Source organism: Trichomonas vaginalis (genome assembly GCF_026262505.1).
Source record: "Trichomonas vaginalis G3 chromosome Unknown ctg_87, whole genome shotgun sequence".
In the NCBI taxonomy this organism is placed as follows: Eukaryota; Parabasalia; order Trichomonadida; family Trichomonadidae; genus Trichomonas; species Trichomonas vaginalis.
In genome coordinates this window covers 145,025-163,338 of record NW_026529174.1, presented here as the reverse complement: position 1 = coordinate 163,338, position 18,314 = coordinate 145,025, and the positions used below count along the sequence as shown (strand labels likewise).

Here is an 18,314-nt window from a genome sequence, read left to right as displayed (position 1 = left end):
TGGTTGCGAACGCTTCAATACAAACAATGATATGATAGGATTTAATGAAGATGTTATGAGGTCATTGGTGGATGATGGTAGTGTGGAACATAAATGGGATAGCTATGACAACACACATTTCTTATGTGGTTTTCCAACAGAAGTGGACTTTTGCTTCCAGCAAGGTCAAACATCTACTGCTCCAATAACATACAAATTGTCTGTTAAAGGACCTATTGAACTAGCAACTGAAAATGTACCAAAGCCACTTATTGGATTTATGAGGGATTGTTGCTTTGCCATTCAGGTGCGTGCTAATGGAATCCCAATAATAAGATTAGATGACTATAACTTAGCTACGGACGACAGTGAGGAATAAAGGATGAACGTTTATTTTTAAAGCTTATAAATGAGTTCTTCATCAAGCTCTCGTGAACCTTCACCATCTATGAAACAAACTTTACCAAACGATTATGGAGCACCTATTGAATATTTCTTACGAGCTGCACAATGGCAAAGAGCAGTCTCACCAAGGTTAGGTGTTCCACCAGCTCCTGTCAAAAATAGCATTTGGTCAAGTCCTTATATAAGATATGGTCTCCCACTAGGTTTGCTAGCTACAGCAGGAGCAGTTATGATGTTGAAAAGAAATAAAGCAAATGTTGTAAATAATACTGAAGTAGCTGAAGTTAAACAAACTCCAACACCTTCGCCAAAACCAACACCTTCACAAGCAAAACCTTCAATGACTCCTGAACCTATGAAAGTACAAACTCCTGTTCAAAAGTCAACTCCTAAACCGACTCCAACATTTAAACCAGAACCTACTCCTCAAATAAATCGTAAAACTCCTGCGTTTCCTTACTGAAAAAATAACGTTATTTTTATTTAATATTAAAATTTTTATTTGATTGAAATGACGACTAAAGTCACTGAAGCAATGAAACAAAAGTTTTTGGTAGAATACATTAAATCAGGAACTATTCCAGAAGGTTTTTACATTCATACTATGAAGGATGGTAGAGTTCAGTTTAGAAAGATAAAGCAACCATTAGATAGAGAAGGAATTTTGAGAAAGATTAAACTTCATGAGGACAACATTGCTGAACTTAAGAAGAAGCTAGAAGAGTTGGAGAAAGGAAGAGAGTTATAAAGCAATGAATTCAACAGGGTAGAAATGAGGTTAGAAATCGGGTTAGATCTAACCTTCTACCCTAAATTTATTTTTGTGCTATGTTTTCATACGTGTGAGGGTGGTGATATCATTTATTTTTAAGTTTATTTTTAAGTTTATTTTTATTTTATTTTTATATAAATGACGAAAACTATTGAGATAACAAACTACAACGGTCATGAGTTCAAGAATTTGTTCTTCGTTCCTCGTGAAAATACATTCTATCAGATACGAGGGAGAAAGGGTAAAGTTAGTTTGAGCGTTTATGAAGGAATGAAGAATGGAAAGTTTATACAAGCATATGATACAAACGGTAAGCGTGTTTCATTAGCTTTGTCAAAACTGAGTAACATTTATTTTGACAGTGATTTTGACTCTGACGATTGGAGTGACAGCAGCGATAGTGAAGAATATGAACTGTTGTGTGAAGCACAGCAATGGGAAGCGCTGCAATACTTTTGTAAATGAGAACGTTTATTTTTTACAGTAGTAAAGTCGTTAGTGAAAACGTTAGTGAGGTGAAGTGGTTGGTGGCTTTGTAAATATTTAAGGTTAAGTTAGTGTTGTCGTTTGTGTTGTAAAATATACGTTAACGGTTTCGTAAAGTGTCAAATTCACATATAATGGGTAAGGAGGCGCGCAGTGCCTCCGTACACATGATATGTATTCTATCTGCATGATGTCGGTACTTATTTAAGATCTAGTATTTGTTATCATTTTGTCATTACTTTCTGATCTCTAAGTGCAAGTTTACGAAAAGAGCTTACGTGTGTAATCCTATCTTATATTTATTACAACTGTAAGCTCTTTTCGTAAAAATCTTGCACTTTTTGTTTCGATGCTGATCTCTAAGTGCAAGTTTACGAAAAGAGCTTACGTGTGTAATCCTATCTTATATTTATTACAACTGTAAGCTCTTTTCGTAAAAATCTTGCACTTTTTGTTTCGATGCTGATAGTAGTAGGATATGAAGGGTTTAGTGACTTTTTTTGTTACGTCTATATATAGATGAAGGTATATTTTCACATCTTCTATATATAGATGATATAAAAATTTTTCTTACGTTTTTTAAGTCATGAATTCGTAAGAAAGCGCGACATTATTAAATAAATTAGTAATAAATATTATATACTAAACACATTATTAAAAAATTAACATTAATTTTAAAATAATTTATTTTTTATCTTTTATAAAAGAAGCTATATATAGATGATGTCAGATATTCCGCGATTAATTAAACATTGTTTAAATCCTGAATGGGTTAAACTTCAATTTAAAAATGAAGATTGTGAATTATTAAATGAATATGAAAGCCAAAATAAGCTAATGAGGTATAAATATAATGATAAAGAATATTTAATTTCATGGAATCAATGGAGTCATAATCAAAGACCTCATAAACGAGAAGAAGAAATTGAAAATAATGAAATGGAAATCATTGATGACATTAAAGAGGATGGAATTCCTAAATTTTGTAGAAAAACCTTTAGAACTAAGTTAGGAGCATATAAACGTAGAGTATTAAATCCTGAATATCTTAAACATCAATTTAAAAAGGAAGACTGTGAATTATTAAACGCTAATGAATATGAAAATGCTAAATCAAAACTGAGATATAAATATATTGGAAGTGATGAAAGGTGTAAAGATAAAGATAAAGTTTATTCAGTTTCATATAATAACTGGCACACGTTAGGGATAAGAAAACATTTAGGAGATTATGGTAAATGTTCTGAATTCTTCAAATCTAGTATATACGAGAGAGTAAAATAAATCAGATATAATTATTTTCATGAATAAAAGATTCACTACCATAATGAAATAAAAAATAAAAAATTTTTAAAAAATAAACTTTAAAAATTCATGTCTTACGAAAAATTAAAACTTAGTTATGTTTATTATTTTATTTTTTTATTTTGTATGAAATGAGCGTCAAAACTAACAATGTTAAAAAATTAGGATTCACAAACGAGGAAATAAAGGATATATTAGAGGAGGTAGGTTATGAAGTTAATAAATATTATTTAAGAAATTGTCAAAAATTTGCCGAGTTATTAAATGATTTAGATTATGATGGAAAAATGAATAAAGATGATGTTATAAATTTCTTATATCCTACATCTGAAGAAGAAAAACCTAAAGAACCTGATGTTTTCCCTGAATATTATGAAGAACGGATTAAAGATGATGAATACAATGAAATTGAAAGACTGAAAAAAATAAGAGATGAAATAGATGAAAAAATTAAGGAATTAAGAGAAGTTGAAAAATATAATGAAAATGAAGTAGAGGGTTTAATGAATATCCCAGCTTCAGAATCAGAAGTTCAGAAATCTCATGAAGAAAGATATAAAAATTATGTCTCAGAATCAACACAAAATTTATTAGATGGTGAAATAGACGAAACACTTTCAGAAGAAGGTACTAAATTTATTCGTAAACATAAGTTACAATTTATTGATAATGAAGAATACCCCTGTATCTTATTTTCACCACCTTTAGATTCCGAAAAATTCAAAAAAGCACTAAAAAACGTGACATATGCAACTAATACGATTAAGAAAGAAGATCATGATATTTACACAAATTATTATTTAAATAAATGCACAGGTGTTGATAAAGTTTTTGATTTATTAGATAAAATATCAAAAGAAACCATTGGAACATATAAAATTTTATGTGATTGCGGTTTCATTGTTGAAGATACTAATAATGTTTCATATGAAAGAACAGCACCGAAGGAAGACGAAGTTGAAAGGTCTATACCATTCGTTATTAAGAATATAAAAGATATGAAAACGTATAAGCATTATATTTATTCATTTATTTCAGAAAAAATGGAAGCAACCCATAAAACATCTTCTCATCATTTTATAGCTATTCATACATTCCTTTTCAAAGTTGTGAAATTAAATAAGACAGGAATTAGATTTAATGTATCAGGGTACGCATTCTTGAGTAAATTAAAATGTATTCGTCACGTCGCAGATGATAAAAATTTATGTGTTCTTAATTCATTTTATGGGCTTTAAAAAATAAACTTTATTTTTATTTATTTTTTAATTTTTTATTCTTACATAAATGAACAAAAACGGAACAGCTAAAATGAATGATAATCAAATTAGAGCAGAAGGTAGAAGGTTATTTAAACGCTTCTATAACATTCCTGATGGTGTTAATCCTAAAACTCGTAGGAGCTATTTAAATGAAGCAATAGATGCATATGAAGGGCTTGACATTTCATCAGAAAGTGAGAGATTAGCGAGAATGTTAAATGTTAATATTGATTTCTATTATTGTGATCCTCAACCAGAAGACGTGGACATAAATAAGGTAGACTTTTCATTAGTGGAATCAATAATGATAGATCCAGAATTTGAAACAGTAAATATTTTATTAACACAGAGTCCATGTGGAAAACTTCACGCTGACAGAATAACAGACGTTGAAGCACTCACCGGCTATAAAGTTTGTCCATATTGTAAAGAAGAAGTTTATTCTATCCGCGATGATCCAGAAAGGAAAAACCAAAGAAGATTTTTAAAGCATTGTGAGAAATGTAAAGAAAATAATGGGAGATTAATTCAAGACGTTCAGTTGCAAAAGACACAGCAACCATATGCACCACATATTACGAAACAGAAGATATATCAGTGGTTATTAGCTCACAATTTGCAGGAATATTATAAACCGACAAGATATTATATTACTTTTGACTTTGAAACATTAGAGACTAAAGAAGAATTACAACTTTCTGAGTGTGCAACTTTGAACGCTTACTTAAAACCATTCATGGTATCATCAACGGTTAAATTAAATGATAAAACATATACGAGGAATTTTTGCTTAACTTCGAGTGATTCTTTTATTTCTGATTGGATTGAGTTTTTATTTTCAACCTGTTCATTAGTTGCTAAATCAAATATGAGTCAATACGATGAATTTTTTAATAATGTGTTTAGTATATAATATTTATTACTAATTTATTTAATAATGTCGCGCTTTCTTACGAATTCATGACTTAAAAAACAGTAGTATATGTGGAAGGGTTGTGAGACTTTTTTTGTTACATCTATATATAGACGATGCATTAAAATATATTTATTTATAAACCATTAAAAAAATTAACATTAATTTTAAAATAATTTATTTTTTATCTTTTATAAAAGAAGCTATATATAGATGATGTCAGATATTCCGCGATTAATTAAACATTGTTTAAATCCTGAATGGGTTAAACTTCAATTTAAAAATGAAGATTGTGAATTATTAAATGAATATGAAAGCCAAAATAAGCTAATGAGGTATAAATATAATGATAAAGAATATTTAATTTCATGGAATCAATGGAGTCATAATCAAAGACCTCATAAACGAGAAGAAGAAATTGAAAATAATGAAATGGAAATCATTGATGACATTAAAGAGGATGGAATTCCTAAATTTTGTAGAAAAACCTTTAGAACTAAGTTAGGAGCATATAAACGTAGAGTATTAAATCCTGAATATCTTAAACATCAATTTAAAAAGGAAGACTGTGAATTATTAAACGCTAATGAATATGAAAATGCTAAATCAAAACTGAGATATAAATATATTGGAAGTGATGAAAGGTGTAAAGATAAAGATAAAGTTTATTCAGTTTCATATAATAACTGGCACACGTTAGGGATAAGAAAACATTTAGGAGATTATGGTAAAAGTTCTGAATTCTTTAAATCTAGTATATACGAGAGAGTAAAATAAATTAGAAATAATTATTTTCATGAATAAAAAATAAACTTTAAAAATTCATGTCTTACATTTTTGAATAATTTATTTTTTATTTTGTATGAAATGAGTGAATCAAAATTCGTGACTGTAAATCAATTAATGAATAAACTTTCACCAATTCTCACCCAGGTTAAACAAGTAGACGTTTATTTTGACGATTGCATACAAAGTTTATTTTATAAAGGTAAGTTTAATATTAAACCTATTGCTTTTGCATTTGATGGTAAATTAATCGAAAATTCAAAAATTTGGGAATTAATTCCGGATATTGAATTTATAACAAATATTAAGGATAAATGGTTTAAACAACAAAACCACCTCACTAAAGTTCTTTGTAGATTAATGATTAAAACTGAGGAAAAAGAATTTAACGGGTTTAAATATCATCCATGTAAAATTTTAGAACTTGGTAACGAAAAACTTCAGAAAAAATTAAACGAAAGACTATCAAAAGATAAAGTTGAAAGAGTAAATAAACTCGCTAAAGGTAATGGTAATGATGAAGAAGAATTTGATGAGTTCAACATTGAACTTTAAGAAACTAATGATTATTTGAATTTATGAAATCAATTATTTGATTCATTCTTTCTTCAATCTCTTCTATTCTTTTTGTTAAATCATAAATTTTCATTAATGAGGTGATTCTTGATTGAGGAATAGATTTCAAACTAACCACCCCTTTTATTTTTGAAATTTTGAATCCATCAACTTTAAACATTTTATTCAATTTACACGTTGTCAATTCTTCAAATAATTTTTTATTATTAGCATAATAGTCATTAAATTCTTCAACAGATGAAAAAATTTTTATTTCAGTAATTGGTTGAACAACGTTTATTTTTTGTTGAACATTTTCACTTTCATTTATTTCTTCCTCCTCTGTTTCATTTATTTTTAAAATCGGTTTCATTTATCATTAAATAAAAATTAGAATATAAGTGATGAAATATATTTTTTAATTAATATTAAATCAGAAATGGCGGCAGGATTCTTTAAAAAATTATGGGAAGGAATTAAGAAAGCTGCGGGTTGGGTTCATCAAAAGATTATTAAACCCGTTGCAAACTTTTTGGCACCAGTAGCGAAAACGGCAGGAACTATCATAGGTGGAGTATTAGGTACTAAAGCAGGTAATCCGGCGATGGGAGCACAAGCAGGTAACGCAATTGGTGGAATAGCTGAAGGAATACTTAATAAAATAGGAGGTAGATAGTGGAAAAATAAATTATTTTAAAATTATTTTTATCTTAGTATCGGTTGTAGTCTTTGATAAACTTTTTCTCCTTTATTTAAAATTTCTCTTATTGGGGCAGCTTTTGGCGTTATTGATTCAGCAACGTCACTAATTGCTTCTTTATTCTTAAATATCCAATTTGCTCCTTCTTCAATGTTTCCCAAACTTTACTCGCTCCTCTTTTTACTCTATCCCACAGTTTCTTAAATATACCTGCAGCCATAGTTGATTATTTCATTAAAATTAAAAATTCATTTCCATCTTTTTAATTTTGATTTTTATTTATTAATAAATGACGACTAACTATTTGGTGCCAAACACCAAACCGATTAATGGAAATGTGTTTCATTCATTCGAAAAGATAAATGAAATATTTGCAAAGAATGACGGTAGAAGATATTATAGAGAACTTGAAAGTTCATGCTATGACTCTGATGCTCCATATTTTGATGATAAACAAACTCATTTAAGAATTACAAATCCAGCTCATGATGTGAACCAATTAGGTGACACATATATTAAACGCAAAGTTAAAGTAACTCTAGTTTCAAATAAAGCTTTCACATGTGATGCCGCTTTTAAATGCATGCGTTTATTCGTTGGTTACAAATCATCAAATCAAAGCTTTAAACAATTAGAAGTAGAAACCGAAAGAGGTGATGCCGGTTATCTTCAGATGGATTGCGCCCGTGAATCTTTCGCATTTGCAACATATAAACCAAAATCAGAAAGGAAAGTTAAAAAGTTTGTTCATTCGTTATATAATAATGTTCAAAAATATGATAACTCAGTATGTGGTAAATATATTGACCCTTCTGAAGTTTTCACTAAAGCAAATGAAGAAGTTGATGTCACTTTTGATATGATTATTCCGGTAAATGATTTGTTAGCATTTCAGGCGTTCGATGATTATCCTAAATCATTTGGTGATATCATTCTTAAATATTATGTTTTCAGGGATACTTTAGTATTTTGTCAGGTTGACCCGTTAAGAGTTGCTGATTTACAAAATTACGTTTATGAAAAGATAACTGATGAAAATTATGAAAAGATTATGAATCATGTTTATAAATATGATCGCAAATTCCAACAAATCGGACTTCCTACCAAATTAATTACAAGCTTATCCGCTACATCTGCTGACGCAACAGTTGATGACGTTATTATTTCATGCACAAAGATGGAAGTTTTAGAGGATAAATGCATTACACCTGGATATGGTTTAATTGAAGAATCAGTTAAAGCAATACCACGTTTATTTAGTAAGGAAGATCCATTCATGATTCCAGCTCAACATATTGACGTTCGTTCACTAAATGGAGGTTGCATCACTCCTGAAGGTATTAGCTCAGATTTCTCATACGCTCTTCATAATGTTACAGATGTTGTGTTAACATTTCCGAAGAATGCAATGCAAAGAACAGTTTTAGAAAATCCAATGCTTCGAGGTCTTCAGGTCACTATAGATTCCAGAAACTTCCCTGATCAAGCGATGACCACAGTGGGCGACATATTCTTTACACGTATGCTTCAAGCTTCTGATTTAGATGGAGTGAATGAATGCACGGAAGAATACGAGGACTCATTAACTAGACCACTGAATGATGATAATGGCAAGCCATTAGCTAGAACATGGAAAGACCAAACTTCATTCTTATGCACTATTCCAGTTCAACGTGATGGAGCGGGTATATTCTTTGATGGATTAGAAACTTTCAACTCACAAGTTACAGTACAAGTGAAAGCTTATCCAATCATTCAGGGTGAAAATGACACTTACTGTTCAAAGGTGATAAATCCTCCTCAGGTTTGGTTTACTAGGACTACATATTGGACATGGACACCGGATGAAGGTTTGAAATATCATCCAACAGGTACACCACCACAGTATAGAAGTTCATATGATGAAATATTGATGAATAGAAATGTTTAAAATTATAAATTTATTTTTGATTAAATGGATTTAAATTCATACACTCCTTATGAAGAATTAGCAGGAGTATATAATACATACATAGATGATATGATTAATGAAGCATTGAGTGATAATAGAAATGCTCTATCTAAGGAAAAATTAATGAAAATTCCATATTCTGAATGTTACTTAAATTCAATCACTGCAGCAATTGGTAAACAAAATAAAGGTAAAACATTAACGATATTAAAACAAATTATCATTATTGCTAACACTTCCCCCTATTCACACGTGTTAATTTATATCAACCGTTCAGGTTCACCTTCAGATGATACATTTGAATCTTTAAAGCATTTAATCAAAATTCCAATTATTTATTTATCACAAGAAGAAGCAGAAGATTATTTAAAAAACTTTTTAATGTATAAAGAATTATATAATACAATCAAGAAGCAAGGATTAGAGGATAAAATTATTGATAAACAACGGGATGAATTATTTGAAACACTTTCTATTTCAAATTTTGATAAAGAATTTTTGCATTCACTCATTTTTTTAGATGATGCAGTGAAATCAAAACTAATAACAAATGAGAAATCATATTTTAATCAGTTATTAACTCAATGTCGACACATTCAGTGTTCATTCTTTATGGCTGTTCAATATTTCAAAGCATTAAGCACAAACATTAAATCAAATCTATCAACACTTTTCATTTTCAGTGGGTTTAGTCGTCAACAGTTGAACGTTATGCTTTATCAAGTGAATTTACCAATGAGCATTAATGAACTTTACACACAATATCAGCAATTAGGTGAACATGGAAAAATAATAGTTGATTTAAATAAAGGAAGTGTTAAATTTGATTAACTTTTTATAATTAATTTTTATTTTTTATTTATAATTAAACATGACAGAAATAGCAAATCTTCTACAAGTTCCATTAAAACAAGGAACAAACAAAAGGGGTGCATATAATAGAACTATGAAAGTTCCTGATGGAATGAAAGAATTAGTTCATATTGTTGCTGGTCTTCAAAAAGATGTTAAACAAATGAGAAACGTTTTAACATTACCAGAAGCTCAAGCATATGCCAAACGTCATGGTCCAAATTGGGAAGCACACGAAGCAGACATTACGGGTCCAAATGGAAAACCTGATGGTATAAATGAAGTTTTCGTTACTGATGGTCAAGGAAATATTAAAGTCATAAATGGTTATAAATTAACTATGTCTGATTATCCTAAACGTAAAGCATATAATGAACGTTATCCTATGCAATTTGATGAAAATGGAAAAGCTGTTAAACAATACATTGGAGAAGGTGAAAATGGTCCAATTAATTCATACCGTCATAATCCATATTCTTATTTCAATGAAGAATTAAATGCTATTGAAGAGGGACCGGATGGATTACCACGATATTCTAACCAGTTTGATGGTCAATATGCAAATATTAGACCTGAAATTTCAGCTAAGAAATTCTTTAAAGTTGCTTTATTCGATCCAGTTTTCGCAAATGTTAAAGATGAACTTAAACAACAATTCCAACCAATTATAGTAGCAAGAATTACATCGGGTGCTTTATCTCAAGCATTCAAAGATTTAATTAAGAAACCATTATATCAGCAACGAGGTTTAACTTATGATTTAGTTAAGGAATCAGATAAAAGAAAATTTGAGAAATCAGATGATTATAAGAATGCAATTAATGAATATATTAGGTCTATTAATTACAATGAAACAGCTAAAAATCAACTTCATGAACAAATACAGGGAATAATAGATTCAAAAGTTCCAGCAAAATAAAAGTTTAAATATATTTTTTTATTCGATTATAAATGAGAAGACGTTTCACTAGTCAAAAGAACACTAACGCAAAAGCAGAGATTACGGTTGGTTATAACGTAAATGATGATAAATCACGAATTATTCAAAATGTTAAAGTTAATGTTAGCCCCGAATTAACGAGGTCAGCAACTCAACCAAATTTATTAACTCGTGACTTACCGAAAAAGGAGGAGGAGGAGAATGAAGAAAACCATGAGAATGGAGACCCAATCATTTTATCCGAACCCGGTAAAGAACCTGTTGAGATTCCCACTTATCCAACATACCCCCACCTCTTTCATCAAACATCGAGAACCCATATAAAATAGACATTAATTCTGAATTAATGAAAATTTACCGTGATATAATAATTAATAATTATGATTCAATAATAAATTTAATTGATCAATCGGTTTAATTATTTTACCTTATGAATCATTAATTCACATTATCGCCATTCTTTGTGATGTTCAAGATTCAGACGTTAAGATTCAATTTTTCATAGATGATGAGGTTTCATGCTGCGGAACAGTTGCAAAAATAAATCCATAAAGGATATTAGCACAATTAAGATATCAAAGAATGGAACAACAACTGAACTTCATTTAACATATAATGATATTTATAATAAAATAGTTGATGAATATAAAATATCACTTGAAAAATTCTTTGTTAAGGCCATTTAATATTCAAGCATTAACATTATCGAATAATAATCCTTTGAATCATAATCAATAATAATTGACCTTTCACCAGTTTCTATCGTTTGTTTTATTTCTTTTTGTTCCCCACTATCCGGATCGGTCATTGTAATTGTTTTTGTTATAGTATCAGCTTTATCTTTAACTTCAATCTTTTTTCCATCGGGATATTTAAACCAAAATTTCCAAAAATTCGATATTGTCAATCTGTTCATATTTTAATCTATCAATTACATTTTTAATACCATCTGAAAATCTTATGAAATGGTCATTATATGGGTTTGATTGAACTAAATTTGAATGAAGTGAAATATAACCTGTTGATGAATATGACATCGACTCATATTTTCTGAAAACACTAAAATTTATAACATGAATGAATTTCTTATTCGTTGAATTTATGAATTCTTGAGGTAATCTTATTCTAGTTTTATTTATCACTGGAAAATAACGCTTTACCATATTTTTAATCGTAATAAAAATGTCAATTATCAATATTATTTCGAATAATAACTGTGAATTAAATTTAACAGTTAGCGGAATTTATAATGTTACTCTCGTTTCTGTGAGTGGTAAATTTAATCCCATTCTTTTAGACCCTTCAGATTATATATCATTTATTAAAGATGACCATGAAAAAACGTATGATATGTATATAAATAATGTGATAGCGAAATGGGATATTAACACGATTTTAAGTTATTTAAATGAATCATTTATCGTATGGTATGAAGAAAATTTTAAATCAAAACCTGATAAACTTTTTGAACTTGATGAAATAAATAACCTTATTAAATTTCCCGCTGAAAATTAAATTTTGTACTCCTCATCTTCGTTCATTGTTGGGGATATTAAATTTTGAAAAAGATGTTGGGATGTTTTGTATTCTGACACCGGTTCCAATTTCATTTTAATCAAATGTGATAAAGTTAATACCCCAATGAGATTTTCACATCAAACATTAGACCCTAACTCTTACCCATCAATACAAAACATTTTATCCATCAACTTAAACACATTTTCTTTATCATATCCGTTTCAATTATCCGGGAATTCATTTATTCTTCATTCAAAAGATTTATCAAATATTAAATTTAGAATAACTGACCTATTTGATTGTGATTTAGAATTTATGAATGAAATATTATGGCAATTTCAAATAGAAAAAATAGCTGATGAGATAACGGATTAAATATTTATTTTTAAATCATAATAAATGATTAAACAACAGCAACCACAGCAACTTAAGGCGCAAAGCACCCAGGTCCTTCAGACCATTACATACGCCATATATGCATATAATTCAAAGACAGCAGAACAAACACAAAGGTTGAAATATGGAGATTTGGAGATAGTATTGAAAAATGACCATTTCGAATTCGTTTGCAAAGGTGGTGCAGTGATATCAAATATAAAAGAAATTTTATTTATGAATTCAAAAATTAAAGGTATAACGGATGATATAATATCAATTCCACCAGAAGAACAAAGATATTACGCATTAAATGCATTTCCTAAAGTTTTGAAGATTGGAAGATTTAATTTAAATGAGGAATTCATAAAAGGTTTCCTTAATGACATAGAGAAGAAGGCAGATAATGAATATGTCAACGGTGAATTAATGAAGAAGGCAAATTTGGTTTATGTTGATGAAAAAGATAATGAAATTAAAGAAAAGGTTGAATGGTATCATGAATGGACATTGGAGACTTTTAAAGTTAAAGCTGATACAGAATGGGTTTCAGGATGTTTAGACCTTAAAGCAGATAAAACTTATGTTAATGATGAGTTAGAGAAGAAGGCAGATAATGAATATGTCAACGAAATATACCAAAGTTTGATAGGAACAACTAAAAATATTGAAACTATTGTTGGTGACTTTTCTGTCAATGAAGAAAATAAATATTTTAGATGGCAATTGGTACAGTCCTTAAAAAATGGTATACGATGTAAACTCATTCCGAAAAATAACAATGAAATGTATGTAAGCTATATAAAGAATGATGGTACACAAGTTAAAGTTCCATTAGACAACAACTGCTACTTAAACTTATATGGAGACGAACAAAAGAAATATTTAAGAGTTTATGAAATGACAGATATGACATTGCCTCACCAAGCTCCAGCACCATATTATTATGACTATGGAGATGACGACAGAACACCACATGTAGATGAACAAAAGCTAACATTATATTTAGATTATTATAGATATAAAAGATATAATGCAATAGAAAAAACGAGAATAGTATATTATTATACAGATGACAAAAATAAATATTATAGTCAAGATTTTACCTACCCTGAAAACATAAGATTATATTATAAAAAATATTCTGACACAAACCAGAAGAAACCCGAAATAGTTGCACTATATTTTAAGTTCAAAATAGACAATCCTATATTATCTCATATGTTTGATTTAATGAACCCAGTAGGTTCTATTTATACATCTATGGATGCAAGAGGTCCTCAAGTAATGTTTGGTGTTGGTGCATGGGAACAGATTGTAGACAGGTTTTTGTATTGTGCAAACTCTTCAAAGGAAACAGGTGGAAGTAAAACGATTTCAGGTGAAAATTTACCTGCACACAGTCACTACATAGATTTAAGTACATCTCAGGCAGGTTGGCATAAGCATAGATATTGGGATTGGTCAGGAATGACAAAAGGTAAAGGATATGATGTTAAAGACGACGTTAAGTTTGCTATAAATTGTTACTGGAGTGACACTCAGGGAGAGGGAAACCATACACATTTCGTTTCAGGATATACACAAACAACGGGACAAAGTAAAGAATACATGCCACCTTACATGACAGTTTACGCATGGTATAGAGTTCAATGAACGCTCAATGTTTGTAAAACAAACTTTAGAACGGACTGAAAGTCCTGAGCTCCAAAAGAGCGAACAGCATAATTTAAATTTTTATTTTAGTATAAATGAAGATTCTACCATATGGTGTTATTGGAAGAGATAAAGATGGAAACCCAATATTTGATCCAAAGTTAAAATTAAAGTTACTGACAAGACAACAACTTGAAAAGTTGCTGAAACCAAAACAGGATGAAAAATGAGAAAATGAAAAGAAAAATTTAAATTATGCAATTTTATTTTTATCATAAATGACAAAATTAATTAAGCCAACTATTTCTAAATTAATGATACCAATGAAATCATTTCGTGGAGTACTTATCCCAGGTTCTTCACAATTAGCCAGGGCAGGTGTTGTGACTCAAGGTGGAACATTAGCGAATCCATTCAAATTATTAACTAAAGATGAACTTAATAAAACGATGATAAAATAACTGATAACAAAATTTTATTTCACTGCTACCAGGTAATTTAACTTTTCTGAAAAAATGAGACAATATGACATTTTGACAACAGTCCTGGAAATAAATGTTTATCGTTAATGTTTACGTTAATGTTTTCAGGTTATTCATTTATTAATTATTTTTGAATAACTGATAGGGTCACCGGGTCACCAGGTCACCAGGTAATTTAACTTCTCTGAAAAAATGAGACAACATGACATTTTGACAACAGGTATGAAAGGAGGATGGTATTTATTAATTATTTTTGAATAACTGATGAAGTCACCGGGTCACCAGGTAATTTAACTTCTCTGAAAAAATGAGACAACATGACATTTTGACAACAGTCCTGGAAATAAATGTTTATCGTTAATGTTTACGTTAATGGTTACGTTAATGTTTATCGTTAATGTTTACGTTAATGTTTTCAGGTTATTCATTTATTAATTATTTTTGAATAACTGATAGGGTCACCGGGTCACCAGGTCACCAGGTAATTTAACTTCTCTGAAAAAATGAGACAACATGACATTTTGACAACAGGTATGAAAGGAGGATGGTATTTATTAATTATTTTTGAATAACTGATGAAGTCACCGGGTCACCAGGTAATTTAACTTCTCTGAAAAAATGAGACAACATGACATTTTGACAACAGTCCTGGAAATAAATGTTTATCGTTAATGTTTACGTTAATGGTTACGTTAATGTTTATCGTTAATGTTTACGTTAATGTTTTCAGGTTATTCATTTATTAATTATTTTTGAATAACTGATAGGGTCACCGGGTCACCAGGTCACCAGGTAATTTAACTTCTCTGAAAAAATGAGACAACATGACATTTTGACAACAGTGACGGAAATATGATGCAGTCCAAAAATAAAGTTAGTTTTAAAATTATTTTTATTTTTTTATTTTTATATAAATGACGGCAACAAACAACAACAGCAACTATATCGTTTCTGATGAAAAAGTTATTGATTCATTAGTTGAGGAATTAGCTGAGGAATTAGTTATGGCAGAAACTAAAACCCTCAATGAAAGAATTGGTGAAAACATGATTGATTTACATAACTACCTCAAACATGATGGAGGAAGAGGAAGGAAAACTGGTATGGCTTTATTAGTAAATAAAATTTCAAATTTAACGATTATAGATGTTGATATCAATAAATCATACAATGATGAACTTAAAGAAACAGTTAGAAAAGATATTTTATCAAAACTTTCGGATAAAGATGTTATCGTTAAAACCGCTTCAGGAGGTCTTCACATTTATTGCAACACTAATTTCTTCTATGCAGTTTCGAACAGAATGATTAAATGTTATTCCTGCAATGATTATGATATTGACATAATGACTTCTATGGATGATTCAAAGCGTTCTTTAGTAGTTATGGCTGATTCAAGAGTTCGCAAGAATGCAACAGAACCAATCAATACATACTCATTCATTCGTGGAAGTTATGATTCAACATTAACCAGAACAGTGAATGATATATTAAATGATTTGAATATTAAGGTAAGAGTTGAACAGAAGAACGAAGAAATAAAGAGTATAATGAATGAAAACAAAGATGTAAACATTGACGATAAACTTGCCCAGAGCATAGTTGATGGCATCTATGATTTTGAAGTACATAATGACGGTGGAAACATGAATTTAGAAAAAGAAATAACATTATTCACACTGTTTCAAGCTATTAATTCGTTACCTAATCATTTAATTAATGAAGCCTACGATAACGTTTATAACTTCTGCAGTTTAACAGAAAATGCAAAAAGTAATTTTGAAAAAGCACGTAGTAGATATGCACATTTAATGACTTCTCCATTTGTTTTAGTGAAGATTCTAAAACTATATCAAAAGGAATATTATGATGAATATGTTTTGCCTTTATTACGTAAGCCAAAAATAACATTTGATATCAAACTTGATGACTCGTTTTTGATAACAGATATTAGACGCAAGGCTGAAAATCATCAGTATAAAAACAGTTCTGAAGTAATTGAGGATTTATCACGTGTAATCCGTTTTGTAGATTGTGGAAATAAATATTTCATTCAAAAGGACTATAATATCCACGACAAAATGAATCAAATATCATTCCTTCTTCAATCAAACATGAAAGAGTCACTCAAAATGATTAAATTATTTAAAGAAGAAGGTAAAACAATAACAGCATGGGATGTACTATTAAATCAATTGTCTTCATTAACCGTTAAGGGTGTTTGCTTTAAATCTGATTCCCCCGATGTTTTCTCAACGTTTCAAGGTTATAAATACAACATTCTCGAAAAACTAGATTACTCAAAAATTGAAATGTTTATGAATTTCATTAAAGAAGTCATTTGTGATAATAACGATGAAGTGTATAAATACCTTCTCGGCTGGATTGCATCAATGATTCAACATCCTGGAATCAAGAATGAAACAGCAATTATTTTGAAAGGACTTCAGGGAACAGGTAAAAACAGATTTACAGACATTATTTCTGAACTTCTCGCCGGTTATTCATGCAAAAACATTACTGAAATAGGTGAGTTAACGGGTAATTTCAATTCAGTAGTTGAGAATAAAATGTTTCTTGTACTTAATGAACTCAAGAATGTAGGTGAAGACAGACTCGCAAACTTCAACGCTTTGAAATCAATTATAACGGATAATGAGATAAGAATTAATGAAAAGAATCAACCCAGAAGAACTGCTCAGAACGTTGCAAACTTCATTTTCGTAACTAATAACGTTTACCCTGTCAAAATTGAAGTTGGAGACAGAAGATATGTAGTTTTAAGAGTTAATGGTAAATTTAAGGGTCAATTTGATTATTTCAAGAATTTGATGAATTCATGCACAAAGGAATTTTATGATAATTTACTGACGTATTTTATGCAATATGACCTTTCATCATTTAATGTACGAATCATACCGATGACTGAAGCCAAACAAGATTTAATTGAATTATCAACAAATCCTTTAGATGTATGGATAAATACACATTATGATGAATTGTGTGCAGGTATGACGTGTAAAAATGCTCTATTCTGCAAACCATCAGACATGAAAGACAAGAATTTCCAAATGAGTATTAAGGATAAATGTGATAGGAAACAAAGAAAAATAGATGGTAAACAGACATGGTATTATGTTTTGAAAGAAGAAATGAAAGGATTATATAAACAGGTTGAACCAAACGATAATGAGGATTCATTTACTGACGATGAAATACCTGTAAATGAAGCTTTATAAAGTATGATTTGAATTTATTTTTACATTAATCCTACCTGTTGTCAAAATGTCATGTTGTCTCATTTTTTCAGAGAAGTTAAATTACCTGGTGACCTGGTGACCCGGTGACCCTATCAGTTATTCAAAAATAATTAATAA

The 18,314-nt window shown here is 29.6% G+C and overlaps 5 protein-coding genes and 4 pseudogenes across 9 annotated transcripts, besides 5 other annotated features; 8 read left to right on the top strand and 1 right to left on the bottom strand.

The window, feature by feature from the left end:
* Positions 1 to 1,827: part of a mobile genetic element that runs on past the window's edge.
* Positions 32 to 358, top strand: TVAGG3_1070340 (uncharacterized protein; the record flags this gene model as incomplete). Its single annotated transcript, XM_051256354.1, has 1 exon — positions 32 to 358. One exon carries the CDS (start codon positions 32 to 34, stop codon positions 356 to 358), a length of 327 nt encoding a protein of 108 aa, XP_051076428.1.
* TVAGG3_1070330 lies at positions 389 to 702 on the top strand (annotated as a pseudogene). Its single transcript has one exon. A coding segment is annotated over exon 1 (314 nt).
* Positions 1,116 to 1,827: a terminal%2Cinverted (terminal inverted repeat of Maverick-1A transposon ID:TVAGG3_1070320).
* A 1,035-nt stretch (positions 1,828 to 2,862) lies between these two features.
* Positions 2,863 to 3,505: a mobile genetic element.
* Positions 3,506 to 4,258: 753 nt separating this feature from the next.
* Positions 4,259 to 7,087: a mobile genetic element.
* TVAGG3_1070300 (uncharacterized protein) lies at positions 4,514 to 5,122 on the top strand (the record flags this gene model as incomplete). The annotated part of the gene is made up of 1 exon (XM_051256353.1): positions 4,514 to 5,122. The coding sequence occupies one exon, from the start codon at positions 4,514 to 4,516 to the stop codon at positions 5,120 to 5,122; it is 609 nt and encodes a 202-aa protein (XP_051076427.1).
* Positions 7,088 to 7,168: 81 nt separating the features above from the next.
* TVAGG3_1070280 lies at positions 7,169 to 7,383 on the bottom strand (annotated as a pseudogene). Its single transcript has one exon. A coding segment is annotated over exon 1 (215 nt).
* A 1,860-nt stretch (positions 7,384 to 9,243) lies between these two features.
* Positions 9,244 to 18,314: part of a mobile genetic element that runs on past the window's edge.
* TVAGG3_1070270 (uncharacterized protein) lies at positions 10,307 to 10,885 on the top strand (the record flags this gene model as incomplete). The annotated part of the gene is made up of 1 exon (XM_051256352.1): positions 10,307 to 10,885. One exon carries the CDS (start codon positions 10,307 to 10,309, stop codon positions 10,883 to 10,885), a length of 579 nt encoding a protein of 192 aa, XP_051076426.1.
* Positions 10,918 to 11,235, top strand: TVAGG3_1070260 (uncharacterized protein; the record flags this gene model as incomplete). The annotated part of the gene is made up of 1 exon (XM_051256351.1): positions 10,918 to 11,235. The coding sequence occupies one exon, from the start codon at positions 10,918 to 10,920 to the stop codon at positions 11,233 to 11,235; it is 318 nt and encodes a 105-aa protein (XP_051076425.1).
* TVAGG3_1070250 lies at positions 12,824 to 13,989 on the top strand (annotated as a pseudogene). Its single transcript has one exon. A coding segment is annotated over exon 1 (1,166 nt).
* On the top strand, positions 15,984 to 17,183 carry TVAGG3_1070240 (annotated as a pseudogene). Its single transcript has one exon. A coding segment is annotated over exon 1 (1,200 nt).
* Positions 17,250 to 18,176, top strand: TVAGG3_1070230 (uncharacterized protein; the record flags this gene model as incomplete). The annotated part of the gene is made up of 1 exon (XM_051256350.1): positions 17,250 to 18,176. The coding sequence occupies one exon, from the start codon at positions 17,250 to 17,252 to the stop codon at positions 18,174 to 18,176; it is 927 nt and encodes a 308-aa protein (XP_051076424.1).